The following is an 18,411-nucleotide window of genomic DNA, read 5'->3' as shown; positions in this document are numbered from 1 at the left end:
TAATATTAAGGCCAAGAGAAGTTTCAATTTTTTTTAATTCATTAGTTTTATCAGGGAAAGAGCACGTCTGTATACTCGAGTAAAGAGTAAAAGGGCAGTGAGAATGATGTAATGAGTGCAGCACTTGCTGAATAAGGTCCTAGATAAGGCAGGGATGGTGGAACCAGAGAGCCTATAAATATTGCTTAATGTGCAGACCAAGTAGCCTGGTCTGTGTGACTCTCGTCCTCTCCGAAGTGCACTGTGAGAGGATTGTAGCAGTGACTGAGGTTTGTACACCTGTAATCTCGCGCTCCTGAGGCAGAGATAGAAGGATTGCTGGTCTACATGGTAAGTTCCAGGCCATGTCTTTAAACAATAGCAAAAAAAGAAGAAATTTTGTTTTGTTTTAAGTAGAATGGGTAAAGTAAAGATACAGAAAGTACTGTGAAAAGAGTTTGGTGTTTCCTTGTTTGAAGAATCAAAACATATACCTGTCTTTTAATTGGCCATTTATTAGAAAATACAAATGCTATTAATAATAACCTTTTTCTGATGAACAACCTGACCAGCTAGCAAAATCAGTCTAACCCTCCCCTCAGTTTTGAACCCTTATATACCCAGACATTAGCTAAAATAGAAATAAACAAGTCCTAGAACTAGGCTAGCATATGATGGATGAGACACTAGAAGAAAAGAGTTGGTGAGGTGACTCATTGTGTAAGGAGTTCAGTCCCAGGCACTCATATGACGGAAGGAAATAACGGACTCTAAATTGTCCTCTGAGCCCTACACGTGTCCTGTGCCATGTGAATACCATCATTTGTTGGAAGACAGGCACATGTTTGTCCTGGCTGCCCAGACTGAAATAATTACACAGAACCTGTATTAGTTAAAACACTGCTTGGCCTATTTGCTCTAACTTCTTATCGGCTAGCCCTTATATTTTAATTTAACCCATCTCCATTAATCTGTGTATTTCTACGTGGCCGTGGTTTACCAGCAAAGTTTCAGCATATCTGACTCTGGCGGCAGCTCCATGGCCTCCCTCTGACTCTACCTCCTTCTCCCAGCTTTCAGTCCAATCTCCCCTGCCATAGGCTCAAAGCAGTTCTTTATTCATTGACCAATAAAGGCAACACAGAGACAGAAGGACCTCCCACACCATTGCTCCTAAACAGAAAATAAATAGAAACATTAAAAAATACAAAATTATAGAAGACTTCTTAATATATTTAAGGTATTTTATATGCATTCTAATTAATTACTTGAGCAGTTTGGTCTAGTTGACACTATTTTATATGCCTATTTTATATTTCTTAATAACAAAATTTAAACTATAGAAAGGCTAAGCATATTTCTCCAGGGACTAAATCATCCTTGGTTCTCTTTGTCAGATCTCTATGTCAGATCTGTTGGGGATATCCTTCTTACTCTGACTTCAAAATATGTTCGGAATATGAACAACACAAAAAATACTGATCTGTTTCATTGTGAGTGTCTTTTCCCCCTTACACCATAGAACAGTCAGAGGTGTCCATTTATAATGTGAGTTGGGTCCCTTCTTATGTTTAATACTTGAAGATGTCCAATATTTCAGAATAAAAGATAAAATCCCTTTTGTAGCAGACAACATTGCATACTGATAGTTCAGCCTTCCCAACCTACTTTATTCTACTGTCCTTATCTGTTACTGAATCCATATTTTGACTCTGTTTGTGATTTATAAATATACTAGGCTTTTTTTCTTCCTTTGAATCTTTTAACTTTTTTTTTATCTCAGAAATCTACTTAATTTTTTTTGGTTATTCAAAATTTTACCAAAAAAATTAGCTTTACAATGAGATTTAGAGATCAACACCACCTCTGCTTTTACTTTGCAAAGCACTCTACTTATCGCTATGTTTATAACATATAATGTACTTACTATGTTTATTGACTTTCTCTAATTAAAACTTTAAGTACTCATCTGTGACTTTTTTAGTGTGTTGATTGTTGAATGGTGTTTTTAGCCATTGAGTAACAAAGTCAGAATTGAAGTCTGGCTTCTGTAGCCTGTGGGTTCTGTTTATCTACTACTCCCAGGGAGGACTGTGTAAGATGAGATCTCCTTGTTCAGAACTGTGTAGAAAGTGGGCCAAGATAAGGAAATGCTTGCTATCATTCAGTGATTTATTGCAACCTGCAAGTGAAGCTGCATTCTTACTCATGCCTTAGAAGATACTGGAATCCGTAATGATTTGTAGGTCAGTATACCTTAATTTAACTTTTTAAAAAGCTGGACATATGGTTCAGTTAGTAAAATGCTTGCTGTTTACTAAACTGGGAATTTGATTCCCCAAGTCCATTTAAAAAAAAAAAAAACTAGATGCAGTGGTGTACAGCTCTAATCTCAGAACTGAGACAGTGGAGACAGCAGGATCTTTGGAGCTCTCTGGCCTTCTAGTCTTGCTTAATTGTCAAGCTCTAAATTCAGGGAGAGGCAGTGTCTCAAAAGGTGGAGAAAGATGGGGAAATGTCCGTGTTCTCAAGCCTCCACATTCACACACACCTGCATACAGAGAACCATACAACACTTACAGATTACCTTGGAACCACGTATTTAAGGCTAAGTATGAATGTGGTATGTTTTAAATGATAAAACCCCATTCTATAGCTAATGCGCAGACTGTCACCCATGGAATAAAAAGTGATGAGTACAGATTTGTATTAACATGGAAATTAATTGATACTAATTTTAATCTCAGTCTATTTTAATGCTTAAATTACTTAAGTACTTTAACACATAATGTGTATAAGAAATGAATAAACCTAAACAAGTTTTACAGAAAATGTTATGAGTGATTAAGTATAGCAAGCTTTTGCTTTTTATTTTCCTCATGTATACTCACAGCTTTCTTAAATTAGCAAGTCTTTGGAGTGCAGCTAACTTCTCTTCAGCTTCTCTATGTGCACTTGGAACAGCCTGTCTTGTGTATTGTGATAAGTCCTGCTTGTATTTACTCTGGCTCTTAAAATCAGTACTAATAACAAACTTTAAATATCACGAATGTGGTTCACCTCATCAAAACTGATGCTTTTGAAAACACTGAAGGAAATTTTGTTGAAAAGTAGGGTTTATTGTTCTCTAATTGTAAAATATTTTTATACTTACAGATACCAAGTAAAATGTTCCAGTGTTTTTTTTCTAATCTTTTACGTGTTTTATTTTAATAAACCTTTTATATAATTTTCATCATTAATTCACTACCCTTATGAATAAATAGGATGTAAAAATTTTAACAAATATGAATAATTTCATTGTATATATCATAGTAAGAGATTTTGTTATTAAAGTCATTTTCCTCTCTATAGAACGCAGAGTACAGCTATTTCTTTAAATTCATTCATTGTTCTGGTGAACATTCTTTTTCCTTCTCATTTCCTTTTTACCATTCTTAGCAGAAGATAAAAAAGTCTATAAAGTTTTAATTAGCTGTTTAATGACTAATAACAAAAGATAAGAAAGTGTCCTTTTAACCCTTTTAAAGATGCTGTAATACCTGGCAGTGCATTAAAAGACAACGGTGATACAACAGAGAAGGGGTTATTTCACCATTGCATCCTTGTCTTTACCAGGGACTGACAAAAGGTCCAGGTTATGTCCAATCAATTACAAATGCTAAGTCTCCCTTGGTAATTGAAAAGAACTACAGACAATATATAATAAACATGTCTGAGGTTCAGAAAAACTTTTTGTACGAAAACTGAGGACTAGGTTTGGAGGTGGTGCACCTGGTGATATAATTGAGCAGTAGAGCACTTGCCTAGCATGCAGAATGTCCTAGGTTCAAACCACAATACCACAAATGGGCTCAACTTAGCATGCATACCATAGTTTGTCACCTTTATATCAGGTAATTAATGCTTCTCTTTCTTACCATCTTAGTGCCTGGGCATAATTGCTGAATAAGCAAACGAACAGTATAATGTCCAAAAATAGAACATAAAGGTTATCATGAAAATGGCTTAATGTTCTGTATTTACAATAAGTTGAGTAGGCTTTGCAGAGCATCCCAAAATAGCTAAATACCATAAAATAGTAGTCTTTCAAAAATAAAAGAATTGCTATTAATGAATAGGAAGACTAACATTCAGCTTAACATACCTTGATACAATTGAAAATTATTTTATATAGGAAGATCATGTTTTTGTACATTCTTTGTGACATAATTCTTTAGTCAATTTAACAATTGATGTCAGCTGTCTTATATGCATTACTGAAGCCTTTTATGTAAAAATCAAGCAATAAAGACCTAGAACTTACAGGAAAAATAAGAGTTCAAAGTAAAACATTTCATCATTGATACATAATAGAATGGGAACTGAAAAATGTAGTCTGGCTTTAAATATCCTTAAAAAAAAGAACTATGTAAAGATTATAATAAATATTGTACTTTAGTGTAAAAAAAGATATAGGCATCTAAAGTATTGAAACAAGAGGAAGCTATGAAGTAGTGGGAAGAAAAGACTCTTAATTCAGATTGCTTGTAAAGAATGGAAATTTTTAATGGTATTATTTATAAAGCAATAAAATGTAAATAAAAAACTTAAGAAAAGACATACCAAGTGTGGATGTGACAGTGTTCTGTGTCCTGTGTGCTGAACTGAGGGTTAACGTGGGGACTGTCCGGAATCAACTGGCTAGTTTTCTAGTCTCAACTTGGTGTTTCTCAGAGATAATAGTATTCACCAGCATGACTTTGCTCTAATTCATGTTGCCTCCTGATTTGCCAGTTAATTCTGGAATAAGTAGATACTTTCTAAACAGCTTCATTTGATGTAGAATACACAGGCTCACTGAGGTTTTGAAATAGCATTTGCCCTTGAAGCATGTTCTTAAGAAATAATAAGCTTTCTGGGAATTTCTTTGTAAGATTTAAATTTAGATTTTAACAGAAATATTTCACTTGCTTTTTAATTAGTGATGGGATATGGTTTCATAAATAATTTTAATGTTTCTTTACAATTCAGGATCAAGAACAAGTACTCAATGATACTGTCGATGGAAAGGAAATCTATAATACAATTCGCCGTAAAACAAAGGATGCCTTTTATAAAAACATTGTTAAGAAAGGTTACCTCCTGAAGAAGAGTAAGTCAACTGTTAGGACTAAGAATTTAATTTAGGGATTTTAGTGGTCACCATATGATAGTCATAAATATATATAATATTTACTGTAAGGCATAATCAGCTGTTTTGTCATTGATTATAAGTAACAGATACTTGTTTAGAGCTTACACAGAGCGTGTTTCAAACTTTGAGATTAAGTCCACGTTCTAAACAGTGTTTTAGAACAAGCTTGTATTCCAAGTATGTCATTACATCCTGACTTAGTTTCAGGCTTTCCCTGTGGTTTCTTAGAGAAATTCCTGGTAGCACTTAGCCTTCAGGGTACTAAATTATTTCTTCTTCTTCTTCTTCTTCTTCTTCTTCTTCTTCTTCTTCTTCTTCTTCTTCTTCTTCTTCTTCTTCTTCTTCTTCTTCTTCTTCCTCTTCTTCTTCTTCTTCTTCTTTTTTAAATAGATCTATGTCAGTTTGATATTGAGGGGTGGGTGTTGGTGGAAAACAATTACTCTAAAATAGGAATTTTGAAGATTTTATAATAATAAATTTCTGAAGACACAGTTAAAGTATTATGGTGACCTTCACCCACCATTCGTTAATTCATTAAGCAAGCAATAATAGCAAAAAAAACTATTTTCTACGCAGGTATAGGATTTTGTAATAATATATTGATTGACCTAGTCTTAGAATGAAAATTGAAATATATTTAAATTCTTTTGTATTCTGAAATACTATTTCTTAGTTCCTAAGGAAAGAGAATTATTTTTTTCAACAGGCAAAGGAAAACGCTGGAAAAATTTATATTTTATCTTAGAGGGCAGTGATGCCCAACTTATTTATTTTGAAAGTGAAAAACGAGCTACAAAACCAAAAGGGTTAATAGATCTCAGTGTATGTTCCGTCTACGTTGTCCATGATAGTCTATTTGGCAGGTAAGACATTGGTTTTTCTTAAAATTGTTGTAGTAATAAAAATTGTGGATATTTTCAGACTGTTTGAAGTATAACCTATTTTAAGAACATAAATTGTCTAAAATTTGATTGATTGATTGATTGATTGATTATAAGGTTTTTTTTTCTTAACTTTTGACTAAGCTCTGTGGACAATTCAACTCTGTCAGGCAGGCATCTTTGGAATGGCCTTTCAGTAGGACTAGCTAGCTATTGAAGTAGTTCATAAATTCACTTGAATTCACTTGTTATTCTTTCTTCCTTTTTTAAAATAAAACAGGATGATGATAAGGATAAGAATTCCACCCCTAACACACTCAGAAAATGAAAGACTAGGGTTGGAGCAATAAGACCTTCCAGTCACAATCTTCCCATATTGATTGGAAAAACTATTGTACAAAAGTATCTTTACTAGAGCGAAAGGAACCAGTTAGAAGCAGAAATGTCATTTGATTTTAGAAACATGAGACAAGATCCACTGAAGGAGTCAGGATGGAAATGATATTGTTACTGCCTTCCCAGCTGTCAGCAGTAGAGTGTAGAGAGAAGTGTCATGGGGCAAGATATAGGACCCAGTTGAGGCCTACCAAATCAAACATTTTTGTTCTTGAACATAAGCAATAGGCATAGCTTTTGTCTGTGGACCTGAATACATATTAAACAATTTCATTTTTAAAAATACGAAGGCTGTAAGAAAATCCAGGGTGCTTCAGCTACATATGTTTTGTTTTTATATGAAAAAAGGATCAGACTATGACTGTTAGATATCAAAGAATATTAGTTAAAAGGAGTTTTGTTAAAATATATGTTCTGTAGAAAATATCCTCTTTGTGAAAATAATTCTAACTTCATCTATTTATTGAATAAAGAGTGAACTTCTTCAAAAATAAGGTAGAATAAAGTTGTGTTCTAACAGTTGGAAAATAAACACACACGTACCATCACTGTATTATCATTTCTTGATTCTAGTGTAGAGTTCCTTGTAGAAATTAACTGTAAGTATGACACTCTAAATGCATCTTAGTTATGAATACTTAACTGATTCCAGGTCCAAAACCTGATAGGAAAAGATATGTTTGTGAAAACAGGTAAAAACCTCTCCTCTAAGAAAACAGATCTTTGTTTCTGAAATAGGCTGGGTAGGGTCAACTTTCTTTTGTATGCACCTTTATTGGGAAGTGACCAGGAAAGCAAATCAGCAAAGCGTCTTTCTTTTCATGAGAGTAAAGATATCCTTATCACATAACAGAACAGATGAAATTATGTTGATACCAGTTGCCAGTTATTATAAAGTACAAATATCAAAGCACAAAAAGGCATATGAATCTTTTAACATGCTTTGCACATTTATGCTTGGTGTGAGAGTATAAAGCCTAATATATAGAATTGTGGCATTCAAGTAAAGTCTAATGTGAAAGAAAGCAATAGCTTTCTTTGAAAGGTATTATTTTTATCTGTATGCATGCTCTGTCTTCTGATAAGGAAATGTTGAAATAACATTGCTTGTGTAGATGTTTGCCTGCATGGTTATGCACTTTTCCCAGATTTTGTTTGTTTCTTCATATTAAACATCGAATTTTTAATAATGCTGTATATTATATAGGAAACATTTTAAGAGCTTAAGTTGGAAGTTGCTTCAGTGACCATTATTCTAATGACCATTGTTGGCAGAGCTGTTACACTTATTTCTCCATAGACTGAGTAATTCACTCTGGCATTTTTAATGTAATTTAAAAGGAAAGCTATTACATTGGATATTAAATTTTTCTTGGGCAATTTTCTGTAAACACTTAAAAAGATTTTTTAACCCACCGAGTCTAATTAATTCTGCCCATATGAAACTGATCATGGCCTCTTCCACGTGGGCATAGACAACCTTTTAGTGACCACACTTCTAAAGAAAGGTGACCTTCTTTTCCCTATAACCATCAACTGCTAGTAGCTCCTTAGCTAGGAGTGGGGCTTTGGGAGCCCTTCCTGCTGCATACTGGAATCTTTAACTGGTTTGATTTGTGCAGGTTTTAAGGAGGTAACTACTGTTGCTATGGGTTATGTGCAACCACCATGCCATGTCAAGAGAGCAGCCTTTTACAACACTCCTTCTCCATTATATTTTCCCTGCTCTTCGTGATAATTCCCTAAACCTTGGTAGAGTCTCTGCCGTTGATAACCGGTGTTCTATCTAAGGCTGAGCATGCACTCCATTGCTTCTTCCCAGCACTTTGCTCTTATATGCTTCTGTCTGAATGAATGATGGATGTTGTGTGTGAAAAGCTGTGAGTAATGCTACTGGTTCTAGAAGACACTGTTCTTAAAGCCTTTGGGGGTCAAGTGAAGACTGATCCAAAGTTGGGAAGGCAGCCTTCCTTATGTGAAGACACAGTCAACATTAGGAGTCTAACATGAAAGCTTCATTTTTGAAGGACCTGAGATTCACTTTCCTCTCTCGTCACTCTGGAAATCTTGGATTTTTGGTCTACCATTTCACATGCTACTTTTTTTTGACACGTTGACCTCAGAATCAATAACTTTGAAGGGTTGAAAAGGAAACAATATGGGGAAAGTCAAACTTCCCTTAAAATGAGTTTTTCTCTTCAGATTTCTCAATTTTGGTTGTTCTGTATATTGTCACATGGCATGGCCATTTGTTATTCTAGTCTTGAGGGTTGATCTCAGTCAGACTATATTCAGATCAGAAATTCTCAGTTCACATTTTCCATTATTTCATAATCTTCCCAAGCATAAAAAATTTTAACTTTTTTACAAGTATACATGATAAAAATATTTGTCTAAAATAATATAGAAGTATTATTTAGGGAGTTGTGAAAACTTAAAAGGCCCTTCCTTGTTAAACATTTTATTAAGATTTATCCAGTTTAACTGTAAAGTCAGCCCATCTGCAAAACAGATACAAATTATTAAGTATTATATACTTACCTGACAAATGATTTGTAGTAGTTCATACTAGGGGAAGACATGAACAAACATTGTATGATCCCTGCTATGTCATTAACCTTCAGAACAAGTGATGTACGGAGATGGTGTTTTTGATTTAGTGAAAAAAAATAGAAAATTACAGAAAGAACATTCAAACTACCTTCAGCCTGCTTAGAGACAAGCATTAATATTTTTAATTATTTAATAATTAATAATAATTAGTTAATTAATATTAATATTTTTACTTTTCAGTGCATGTACACAGTTTCTGCATATAAGTTATGTATAGTTCTAGAAAGTCTACTTATTTTTTTACTTTTTTCTTTGCTATATTTTAATATTAATTTATATTGCTTTTTAGTTTAAACCTTGAAAGACTAATGAAATTTCAATTTTATAATACATATGCACGTGGCATCTTAATCTGGCAGAATTAATTACCTACTTCTCTAATAATTATGACAATCTTAAATCATTAGCTGTGTGTTTAAAGCTTGTATAAATACTTTAATAATTTTTTTTTAAGTTTCTTAATACTTTTTTTGTTTGTGTTCCAAGGCCAAACTGTTTTCAGATAGTAGTTCAACACTTTAGTGAAGAACATTACATCTTTTACTTTGCAGGAGAAACTCCAGAACAAGCAGAGGTAAGATCACTGTTTCCTGAACTACTGAGATCTTTGTGCTAGCCTAACTTTATTAACTAGGGTAGAAAACTACTGTGGGACAATGTTAAGAAAGTGTGTCTGAAATCTTAATACTCTAACAAGTGAGAAACTGTCTAAGTTTTTGTTGTTCTTGTTTCTTTTTTCTTTTTAACAAAACACAGTGAAGGGTTTTTAGATATAAAAAGTGACATTTAAAATTCACCATTAAATACTCTGTGAATTCAGTTGAAACTAATCCTTTACAAATAATTATATTTCCATAAGTTCGAGGCATCCTCCATATATTTCAGAAGCAAGCCAGCTAGTTGTAATATTTCTGGAGGGTTTAAATATATTTTGTACAAATATGACTTTCTGAGGAGACTCTATGAAAAACAAACAGAATTAAGTGAATGATAGTGGCTTTGTTGACAATAGAACCTATCTTTCAGCCCTGAATATGAACTGCATGACTAGATCCCTGTGGACCCTAGATTGACCCTTAAGTATTAGAGTGAGAGAACTAATATTGTTTTGTTTCTTGTTTTGTTTTGCTGAGACAGAAAATTACAGTTTAGTATATTCTGAGATTCAAAATGGCAGTCTAGGGATGGAAATAATTAAATATAAAGAAAGTAAATTGATAATTGGATAAACTCATACATGTTTCTTTGCAATACTGTTTTTTTTTTTTTTTTTTTTTTAGGATTGGATGAAAGGTTTGCAAGCATTTTGCAGTTTACGAAAAAGTAGCCCAGGGACATCTAATAAACGTCTTCGTCAGGTGAAACTTCCTCGTGTCTGACTTGCAACAGTCTTATTTTCATATATCACTTAGTTCTTTTTTTGCCTATACATTGCTACTTTTGCCAACATTTCTTAAGAGTAGAAAGGTTTATTCATCTTTGAGGTTTTCTACACCTTGCTGTCATTGTTTGACTTGGTAGCAGTTGCTCTATGAAAGAGACTTCTTTATGTACATGCTCTGCTTCCAGTCTGCTGAGCCAGCTCCTAACAGAACAAGTCAAAGCAAGGCACACTATTTTGTGCACCTTTTTTCCACTTGGAAAATTATCTCAGGTAGAATCAAAGAAAGGTACTTCTGAAGAGTTAATCATACTCACAGGAGTATCCTTAAAACTTGTTTTTTATGGTATAGTTGTTTTTGAGACTAGACAATTTTTAGGAACTAAAACGTGAACTTTGTGCATATTTTTGTTTATAGGAAGTCAAGTTTTGTTATCTAGATATGTACTGCATTATTACCTTTTCTTAATTGTTTTTTTTTTTTTTTCATTAGAGATAGGGGTTTTGTGTGTAGCCTAGGCTGGGGTCAGAATTGCAGTGATCCTCCTGCACCAGTGTCCTGAACACTAGGATTACAAGGATGAGCCACCCACCATAACTGACTTATCCCTTATTACTTGGCCTTCACATCTTTCTTTCGTTGTTTCATTAAAGTGGTTTCTAGATAACTGGAAATAGTCAAACTCTAATGTGGTTAGAATTTTGAAGAAAGTTAAGACAGTGCAAAGTGGCCCCTATTAATTTCCAGTAAGCTTGTTGAATTTAACAGCCTGTTTCATGGACGTATAAAACAGTTTTTACTAGGTAACTAAATACTCTGTAACAAAAACCCTGGCTTTTATCCCAAGGACACACACACACACACACACACACACACACACACAATTATTTAATATATACAAGTTGTCACATATCTTTGTACACATATAATAACAGCCAATATCTCAATCCCCTTTGATAGCTAAGTTAATGTGCTGTAGGTTTAAGGATTGTTTCCAGTCCTTAACACAACACAGCATGCAGTCTTTTACATTTGACACATTTGCTGAAGGTGACAACTAATGGTAGAGAGAGTGTTAAATAGTAGGAGGTAGGTGAACTTCTCTGGCACCCATATAGGGAATACATTAGTTTCATGGAACACAATCCTTAAAATCAGTGTCTTAAAAACATCTTAGCCAGGGACTCTTTTAAGAGTAGTAAAATCTTCATGATAAACATGCTATGATATTTGGAGTATGGAAATGGGTGGTGACAGTTGATTAGCAAAGCTTATGTCTTTTGAAATACTAAGAAAAACAAGTCACTATTTTTCACGTTTATATATAGGTCTTAAAATGTTGGGTATGAATTTTTGTGTTCTCTTTAGGTCAGCAGCCTTGTTTTACATATTGAAGAAGCCCACAAGCTCCCAGTAAAACACTTTACTAATCCATATTGTAACATCTACCTGAATAGTGTCCAAGTAGCAAAAACTCATGCAAGGGAGGGGCAAAACCCAGTATGGTCAGAGGAGTTTGTCTTTGAGTAAGTCCTATTTTATCATATTAATCCGTCTTTAGAGCCCTATTTTCCTCATGCTGTTTAAGTTTCTGTTGTTTTCTAGGTGTTTTAAGAATATTTTTTTGTTGGATTTCTCATCTTCATTAATAAAGATGAACTACTGAAAAGTGATGACAAAATGTTTTCTATATTTTCTAGATCTTGTTTTAAGAGATTATTGTTTTAGGAAATTTTAAGATTACTGGAAAATGTATATTTATTAACATTCTTGTGTAACAAATAATGTAAATCTTGTTTTAAGTATTACACAATGAATTTTTGAACAAAAATAAGGTAGTTTGATACTAGAACATTGTTTTCTAATTTTTCTTCTTCTTTAGTGATCTTCCTCCTGACATCAATAGATTTGAAATCACGCTTAGTAATAAAACAAAGAAAAGCAAAGATCCAGATATCTGTAAGTTGATTTCAAGCTTTCTAAAGTAATGAAAGCATGTTGTATATATTTTTAGAATGTATAATTGAAATGTCTAAGATGCAGATGAAACACATGCTATGCAGTCTACTACTAGACATTGACTATCCCAAGACTATGAAGGATAGAACAAAATGGCTAAAGTGAATGTGCTGGATATAGTCCTTACAATTTCAGATATGCAAATATGTTTTCCCTTACCCAGAGAATAGGACAAGAAAATGGTAGTGGTCATCATTTTTTATCTTCTTTCCTTTTTTAGATTCCCTTATTTCCTACACTTGAAATCCAAAAGGTTCTGTTACAGACTAGAGTTGCAGCTTAGTGGTAGTTTCTCTAGCCTGCAGTGACCTGGAGATTAATCCCTAGTCCTGCAAAGAAATACGACACAGAATGTTGAGGTGTGCCATTTATTTGTTGTAACATCCAGTGCTCTGTTTGTACTCTGAGCAGGACACATCCTCCTTTTTTGTTGGTAGGACAGATTGCAGTGGAATTTAGTGATTCATATCAGGGTGAAATAGGTTAATGCCGTCTTACAACTTAGGCTGCTTTAGGGTAAACAGTGATATGTACTGACAGACATAGACCAAAACCTGAAGCTTTCTGAGTAAAATGTTTATTCCGTAATTGCTTATATTTGTAATTATTTCTCCATTACTTGTATGACAAAATTCTAGTAATGGCACAGAAAGAAAGCCATACTTTCTATTTTGATTCTGGTGTTTATTGCTCTACCCTTTTACCTAACCTAGCTAACTCAACTCATGGGTTCCTGTGGAATGGATTTTTAACTCCTCTAGGCTGTTACATATCCATGTGTTGAAAATATTATTTACTGTTGTACTTACATTGCACCCTCTTTGATAGCATAAGACATTTTCCACGCATGTCAGACACCGTGGTTTAACCATTTCTTAATCCCATATCCCTAGCCTATGACAGAATGTCACATAGCAGGCCTTTAAATGAAAAAAGTAAGCAGTTAAGTGTTGACTTTGTGATAGTATTGAAAACTTGCTTAATGAAAAGCATTTAAAACTACAGGAAAGTGATTGAGAAAATGTAATTGTATGACCATAGTGGTTTTTCTTTGTAGTATTTATGCGTTGCCAGTTGAGCAGATTACAGAAAGGACATGCCACAGATGAATGGTTTCTGCTCAGCTCCCATATACCACTAAAAGGTATTGAACCAGGATCCCTGCGTGTTCGGGCACGATACTCTATGGAAAAAATCATGCCAGAAGAAGAGTACAGTGAATTTAAAGAGGTATTATTTAGAAGTCTAATTATCAACAAATATAAATGTTAAACTATTTAATAAAAATCCATTAAGCTAAATAGTAATGTCCTAGATTAGTAACACGCTAGTAACCAGAGGTTAAAAAAAAACTTGTATGATCTTGATCTTACAAGGCTTGAAATATATAGGCTACGTACTCACTCCATTATCAATTGTATTCAGTAGTTATGTTCCTCCACTTAACCTTACATATATTTCCCATTGGTCTCCAAGGATACATAATGCTATGTACTTTGAGCATTTTTTTGATGTCTTTTTTAGCTTATACTACAAAAGGAACTTCATGTAGTCTATGCTTTATCACATGTATGTGGACAAGACCGAACACTACTTGCCAGCATCCTACTGAAGATTTTTCTTCATGAAAAGCTTGAATCATTGTTGTTATGCACACTAAATGACAGAGAGATAAGTATGGAAGGTAATATGGATGTGTGATTTTTTAAAAAAAAAAAACGTAAAAATACAATTTTATATATCAAATATGTGGGGTCTGTCTTTAAACATAATAAACTGTTAAATCATTTTACAAAGTAGCTGAGATTCTTTGTTTAATATGGGAATGGGTTGCTGTTTCTAATTCTGTCATGGAAAATTAAGTATTAGAAGCTGTAAGAAAATGATTTCTTTGTCCAGACTCAGTGTGTGAGTATCAACAGTAGCATACATAGTATTTATTATTACCTCAGGTTTTACTCGGACGTTCTGAGTAGAAGTCAGATGGCACCTGTATTTTATTTCTAGATTTTGTAGCAGTTCTGAGGCTAAAGGACATATCACTGTGCTTTTCACAGCTTTTAATGTATTCATTTTCTTCTCATTAATATTTATGTAAAAAATATGTTACTGAAGAAAAATAATTTCCAACTTAGTTGTATTAGTACAGTTTTCTGAGTATCATCTAACATCCATGTTTGTGTAGATGAAGCCACTACCCTATTTCGAGCTACAACACTTGCTAGTACCTTGATGGAGCAGTATATGAAAGCCACTGCCACACAGTTTGTTCATCATGCTTTAAAAGACTCCATTTTAAAAATAATGGAAAGCAAGCAATCATGTGAGGTAAGAGTTTATTGTTTTAATCTTTGCTGCAAATGGCGTATTTTAATGAATTACAGCTTTGGGAAAGTACATTATTTCTAAATTTGTCAACACAGTTATGTTCTCTATAATAAATTTACAATCCCCTCCACACACACAAAACCTCATGACTGTACATGCACTCACAGCTTTGTTGGCATTTCTCCTAATTTCTACTAATGACCAAGTTTACCTTACTTTAAGAAAATGTGTGTAACATAAATTGAACATTCTTCCAGGGACTTTGGTTATTCATATTGAGTATCATATTCCAAAAAAAATGTATTTTAAGATTTTGGAACTATTTCATAAACTACAACTTTGAGAATGGAACTTAAGTCTACACATAAAATTTATTTATGACTGAAGTTAATTTTACCCGAGTTCTAAGAGGCTTGTGTTAGCTTTGGGCCCATCATGTGAAGTCAGACATGGAGTTTCCCATTTGTAGTGCTATGTTGGCATGCAAAGTCAGACTCAAGGAAAAACTTGTAAGTGTAACATCTTTTCCTTAGAGGTCTCTATGAGTTATTTTAAAGATGATTAAGGTTTTAGTGCAAGTTTATAAGCAGAATCCTGCTTATATAACTATTCTACTTGATGGGCGCTACTGAGCAATTATAAAGGAAGACTGTATCAAGCAAGCCTTGAGAGGGTGTCAGTAAAATAAGGAAGTACTTGGTAACACTTGGACCTGTCAGATGTTAATTCTGCCATAACAAAATGAGTGTTTTATTGTTAGAAGCTGAGGATAATCCAGTAATTACTATGAGAGTTGACAAGTATTTCAGATTTTTAGGTACATCTGGCATATCAGAACACAGAAATTGGGGGTGGGGGTTGTACTTGAAAAGTTTTAAGTGTTCATGATTCTATTTACACATTTTGGTTATCTTAGCTCCTACTTTGAACCTCATTAAAAAGTTTTTTCCTCAGACAAATAGAAAGGAGTGGCTTACTATTTGGTTGAGTGACTGAGAATGAATGGAATTTGCGTATGTGGAAGAGCTGACATCTTTGAAACAATAACTGCTCATTGGCCACTACTCACCTGAGCCTACCGTCACCAAAATGAATTTGTTGGCTTGTTCCTTCTCTTAGTTAAGTCCATCAAAGTTAGAGAAGAATGAAGATGTGAACACTAATTTAGCACACTTATTGAACATACTTTCAGAGCTTGTGGAGAAAATATTCATGGCTTCAGAAATACTCCCACCGTAAGTTGTCAGATCGTTTGCCAAAAATTAATGCATCTGTGTTTTCTAAGTTTTCTTTTAAAGAATGCTTTCTATTGGTGTTACTGGTATTGGTATTAGAGATTTTTAATCCTTAAATGGATTATGAACTGGATGTGGCCGTACACGTCTTAATACCCCAGCACTTGAGAGGCAGAGGCAGGCAGATCTGAGTTTGAGGCCAGTCTGGTCTACACAGTGAGTTCCGGGACAGCCAGGGCTGTTACACAGAGAAACTTCTATCTCCCCTCAAAAAAGATGGATTACGTTTAAGGAAAAGGAATAGATGAGTGAAATAATGGTTTAAAAAGCAAGAGTAAAATATAAACTTTGTGGTGCCTGCCTGTATTTTCAGTATTGAAGTGGATGAGCCAAGATGATGATGAATTTCAGCCACATAGCAAGGTCCTGTCTCACAAAAGAGGAAAATAGAAACAAATAAACTGTATGTCCATATGGACTGAGTAAACCTGGCTTATATTGTACCTTAGATAATGAATAACATGTCTCAGATCTGAGGACAATATTTGTAAATCTAGTTTTAGTTCTTGTCTAGCACTAGATTCCCAGGAAAGAAAAACCAAAGTCAGGTATTTACACAAGATACCAGTATCATGTCTGCTTACAAGTCAGTGTGAGTAGACTCACTTGTTTATATGGAAGATGTGAAATAGTAGAATATGTGCCACATTAATTCCTCTATATTCTCATGCTTAATAATTTGTTTCATAGTTTTTACTAATAGAACTTAAAATCAATGGAGCCAAACATACTGCATTATATTTCTACACTCGTTACTAAATATGCTTCTTTTACTTTTGACAAAATACCTTTTTTAGATGAGAAGGTCAAATGAATTAAAATATGGTGTACTGGTTGGGTAAATTAAAATTTTGGCTGCCAGTAAATCACCATTATGATGATGATACTAACTTTCTGTATTGAGATGTTTTTGTTATTTTGGCAGGACACTGAGATATATCTATGGGTGTCTGCAGAAATCTGTTCAGCGTAAGTGGCCTACAAATAACACCATGAGAACAAGAGTTGTTAGGTAAGAGTCACTTGTCATCTGTCATAGTCACTGTATGCAGTACACACTGATTTGTGTGTGTAGGCAGACAGAGGAAATTGGTGTCTGGAGAAGTGCAGTACTTGAACCATCTAGATTTTAATTGATTTGAACATCTGTGATTCCAAGCTAATTTCCAACTATACATTCTAGCTCTCATTTAGTCTGTCATACATCAAGAACTGCTTTAGCAGCTAATTTGAGAGCTCATATCATATATAGAGTTAAATTGTTTGCTTAAGTTACAAACGTGGTTAAAAGCCAAGCAGAACTAATGCAAAATTCCTATGACTACCTAATATGTTAATATTGTTCAAAGATGTTGTTAAGCATACCTCAGCCAGTACAAAGTGGTGAGAAATTTAGTAGAAATGCATCAAATACAGTTTTCTAGTAATTATAGGTAATGTACATTGCCAGTCACCCTACATGTAAAATATGAATTTTAAGGACACATTTCTGATACAAATTTTGTCAAGAGGCTTCTACTTTTCTTGCAGGCAGAATTTCTATTAGTGGCCTAAGGGCATAGTTCTGAGATAAGGCACTATTTTAACACTCAGAGCTCCTGGATTTGATTCCTACCTCTGAATAAAACAGGCCAGCCAAAACCCCTCCTAGTTAGCTTCACTAAGACACATGCAAAAATTGTAGGAAGAAAAATTGCAATCATACTGTTTGAGCAGTTGTATGTGGTGGACATGAAGCTGTTATGTATAATACATGTTTTAAATGTGTAACTGTTACAGTAGTACAGCAGAGAATCCTTTAATTGAATTTAATGTGGCAGGGTGCTTTAGGGGTTTTTCATGCCTAACGTGATTTCTCTTCCTGGTAATAAGCTTTTAAATTATGTCGTACCAATGTATTATTTAATTTAAAATTACCTTAAAAATTCAAAAATACATTTTCACTGAAATTTACTAATGGACCAATGTTGTCAATTTAGGTTTCTAGTTAGGTATCAAAATATTTTCAGTAAACCTTATATAGGAACCTTCTTTAAGAATAAATATTAAATTGTAAAGTTATTTATTAATTGCTGTAAGGAATTTTATAAACTCTGGGGATTAATGCTTGGTAAGGTTAATTATTACCGAAGATTCTTTTTTAAAAGAAGTAAAAATTAATACAACATACACTTAATACTACTGATGGAAGGAGGCAGAGTAGGGTATCTATAAGCTTGCATTAAGTATAGAATTTTCAAATGTTTATTGTATGCATTTTGTCAAGGAGTCTTTGAAAATTACAGCATATTCCAATGTTTATATAAGTCGGCAGCAATATTGATACAACCATCTTAATTCAC

At 33.8% G+C, this 18,411-nt stretch overlaps 2 protein-coding genes across 2 annotated transcripts in view; one reads left to right on the top strand and one right to left on the bottom strand.

Moving 5' to 3' along the window:
• Ccnh (cyclin H) overlaps positions 1-18,411 on the bottom strand; it is a 70,069-nt gene that overhangs the window by 23,529 nt on the left and 28,129 nt on the right. The gene's annotated exons all lie outside the window — the stretch shown is intronic.
• Rasa1 (RAS p21 protein activator 1) overlaps positions 1-18,411 on the top strand; it is a 75,377-nt gene that overhangs the window by 50,672 nt on the left and 6,294 nt on the right. Inside the window, exons 10-20 of the mRNA XM_087896766.1 lie at positions 4,993-5,113; positions 5,862-6,018; positions 9,532-9,619; positions 10,326-10,403; positions 11,796-11,953; positions 12,310-12,386; positions 13,504-13,676; positions 13,971-14,130; positions 14,632-14,774; positions 15,894-16,009; positions 16,995-17,081. Of these exons, the coding sequence (XP_087752892.1) occupies positions 4,993-5,113; positions 5,862-6,018; positions 9,532-9,619; positions 10,326-10,403; positions 11,796-11,953; positions 12,310-12,386; positions 13,504-13,676; positions 13,971-14,130; positions 14,632-14,774; positions 15,894-16,009; positions 16,995-17,081 (1,358 nt within the window). The remainder of the gene's footprint in view (positions 1-4,992; positions 5,114-5,861; positions 6,019-9,531; positions 9,620-10,325; positions 10,404-11,795; positions 11,954-12,309; positions 12,387-13,503; positions 13,677-13,970; positions 14,131-14,631; positions 14,775-15,893; positions 16,010-16,994; positions 17,082-18,411) is intronic.

The sequence above is a fragment of the Myodes glareolus genome, chromosome 15 (assembly GCF_982192425.1).
Source record: "Myodes glareolus chromosome 15, mMyoGla1.1, whole genome shotgun sequence".
Taxonomy (NCBI): domain Eukaryota; kingdom Metazoa; phylum Chordata; class Mammalia; order Rodentia; family Cricetidae; genus Myodes; species Myodes glareolus.
Note: the sequence above shows the minus strand (reverse complement) of the source record. Positions and strands in the feature narration are given on the sequence as shown.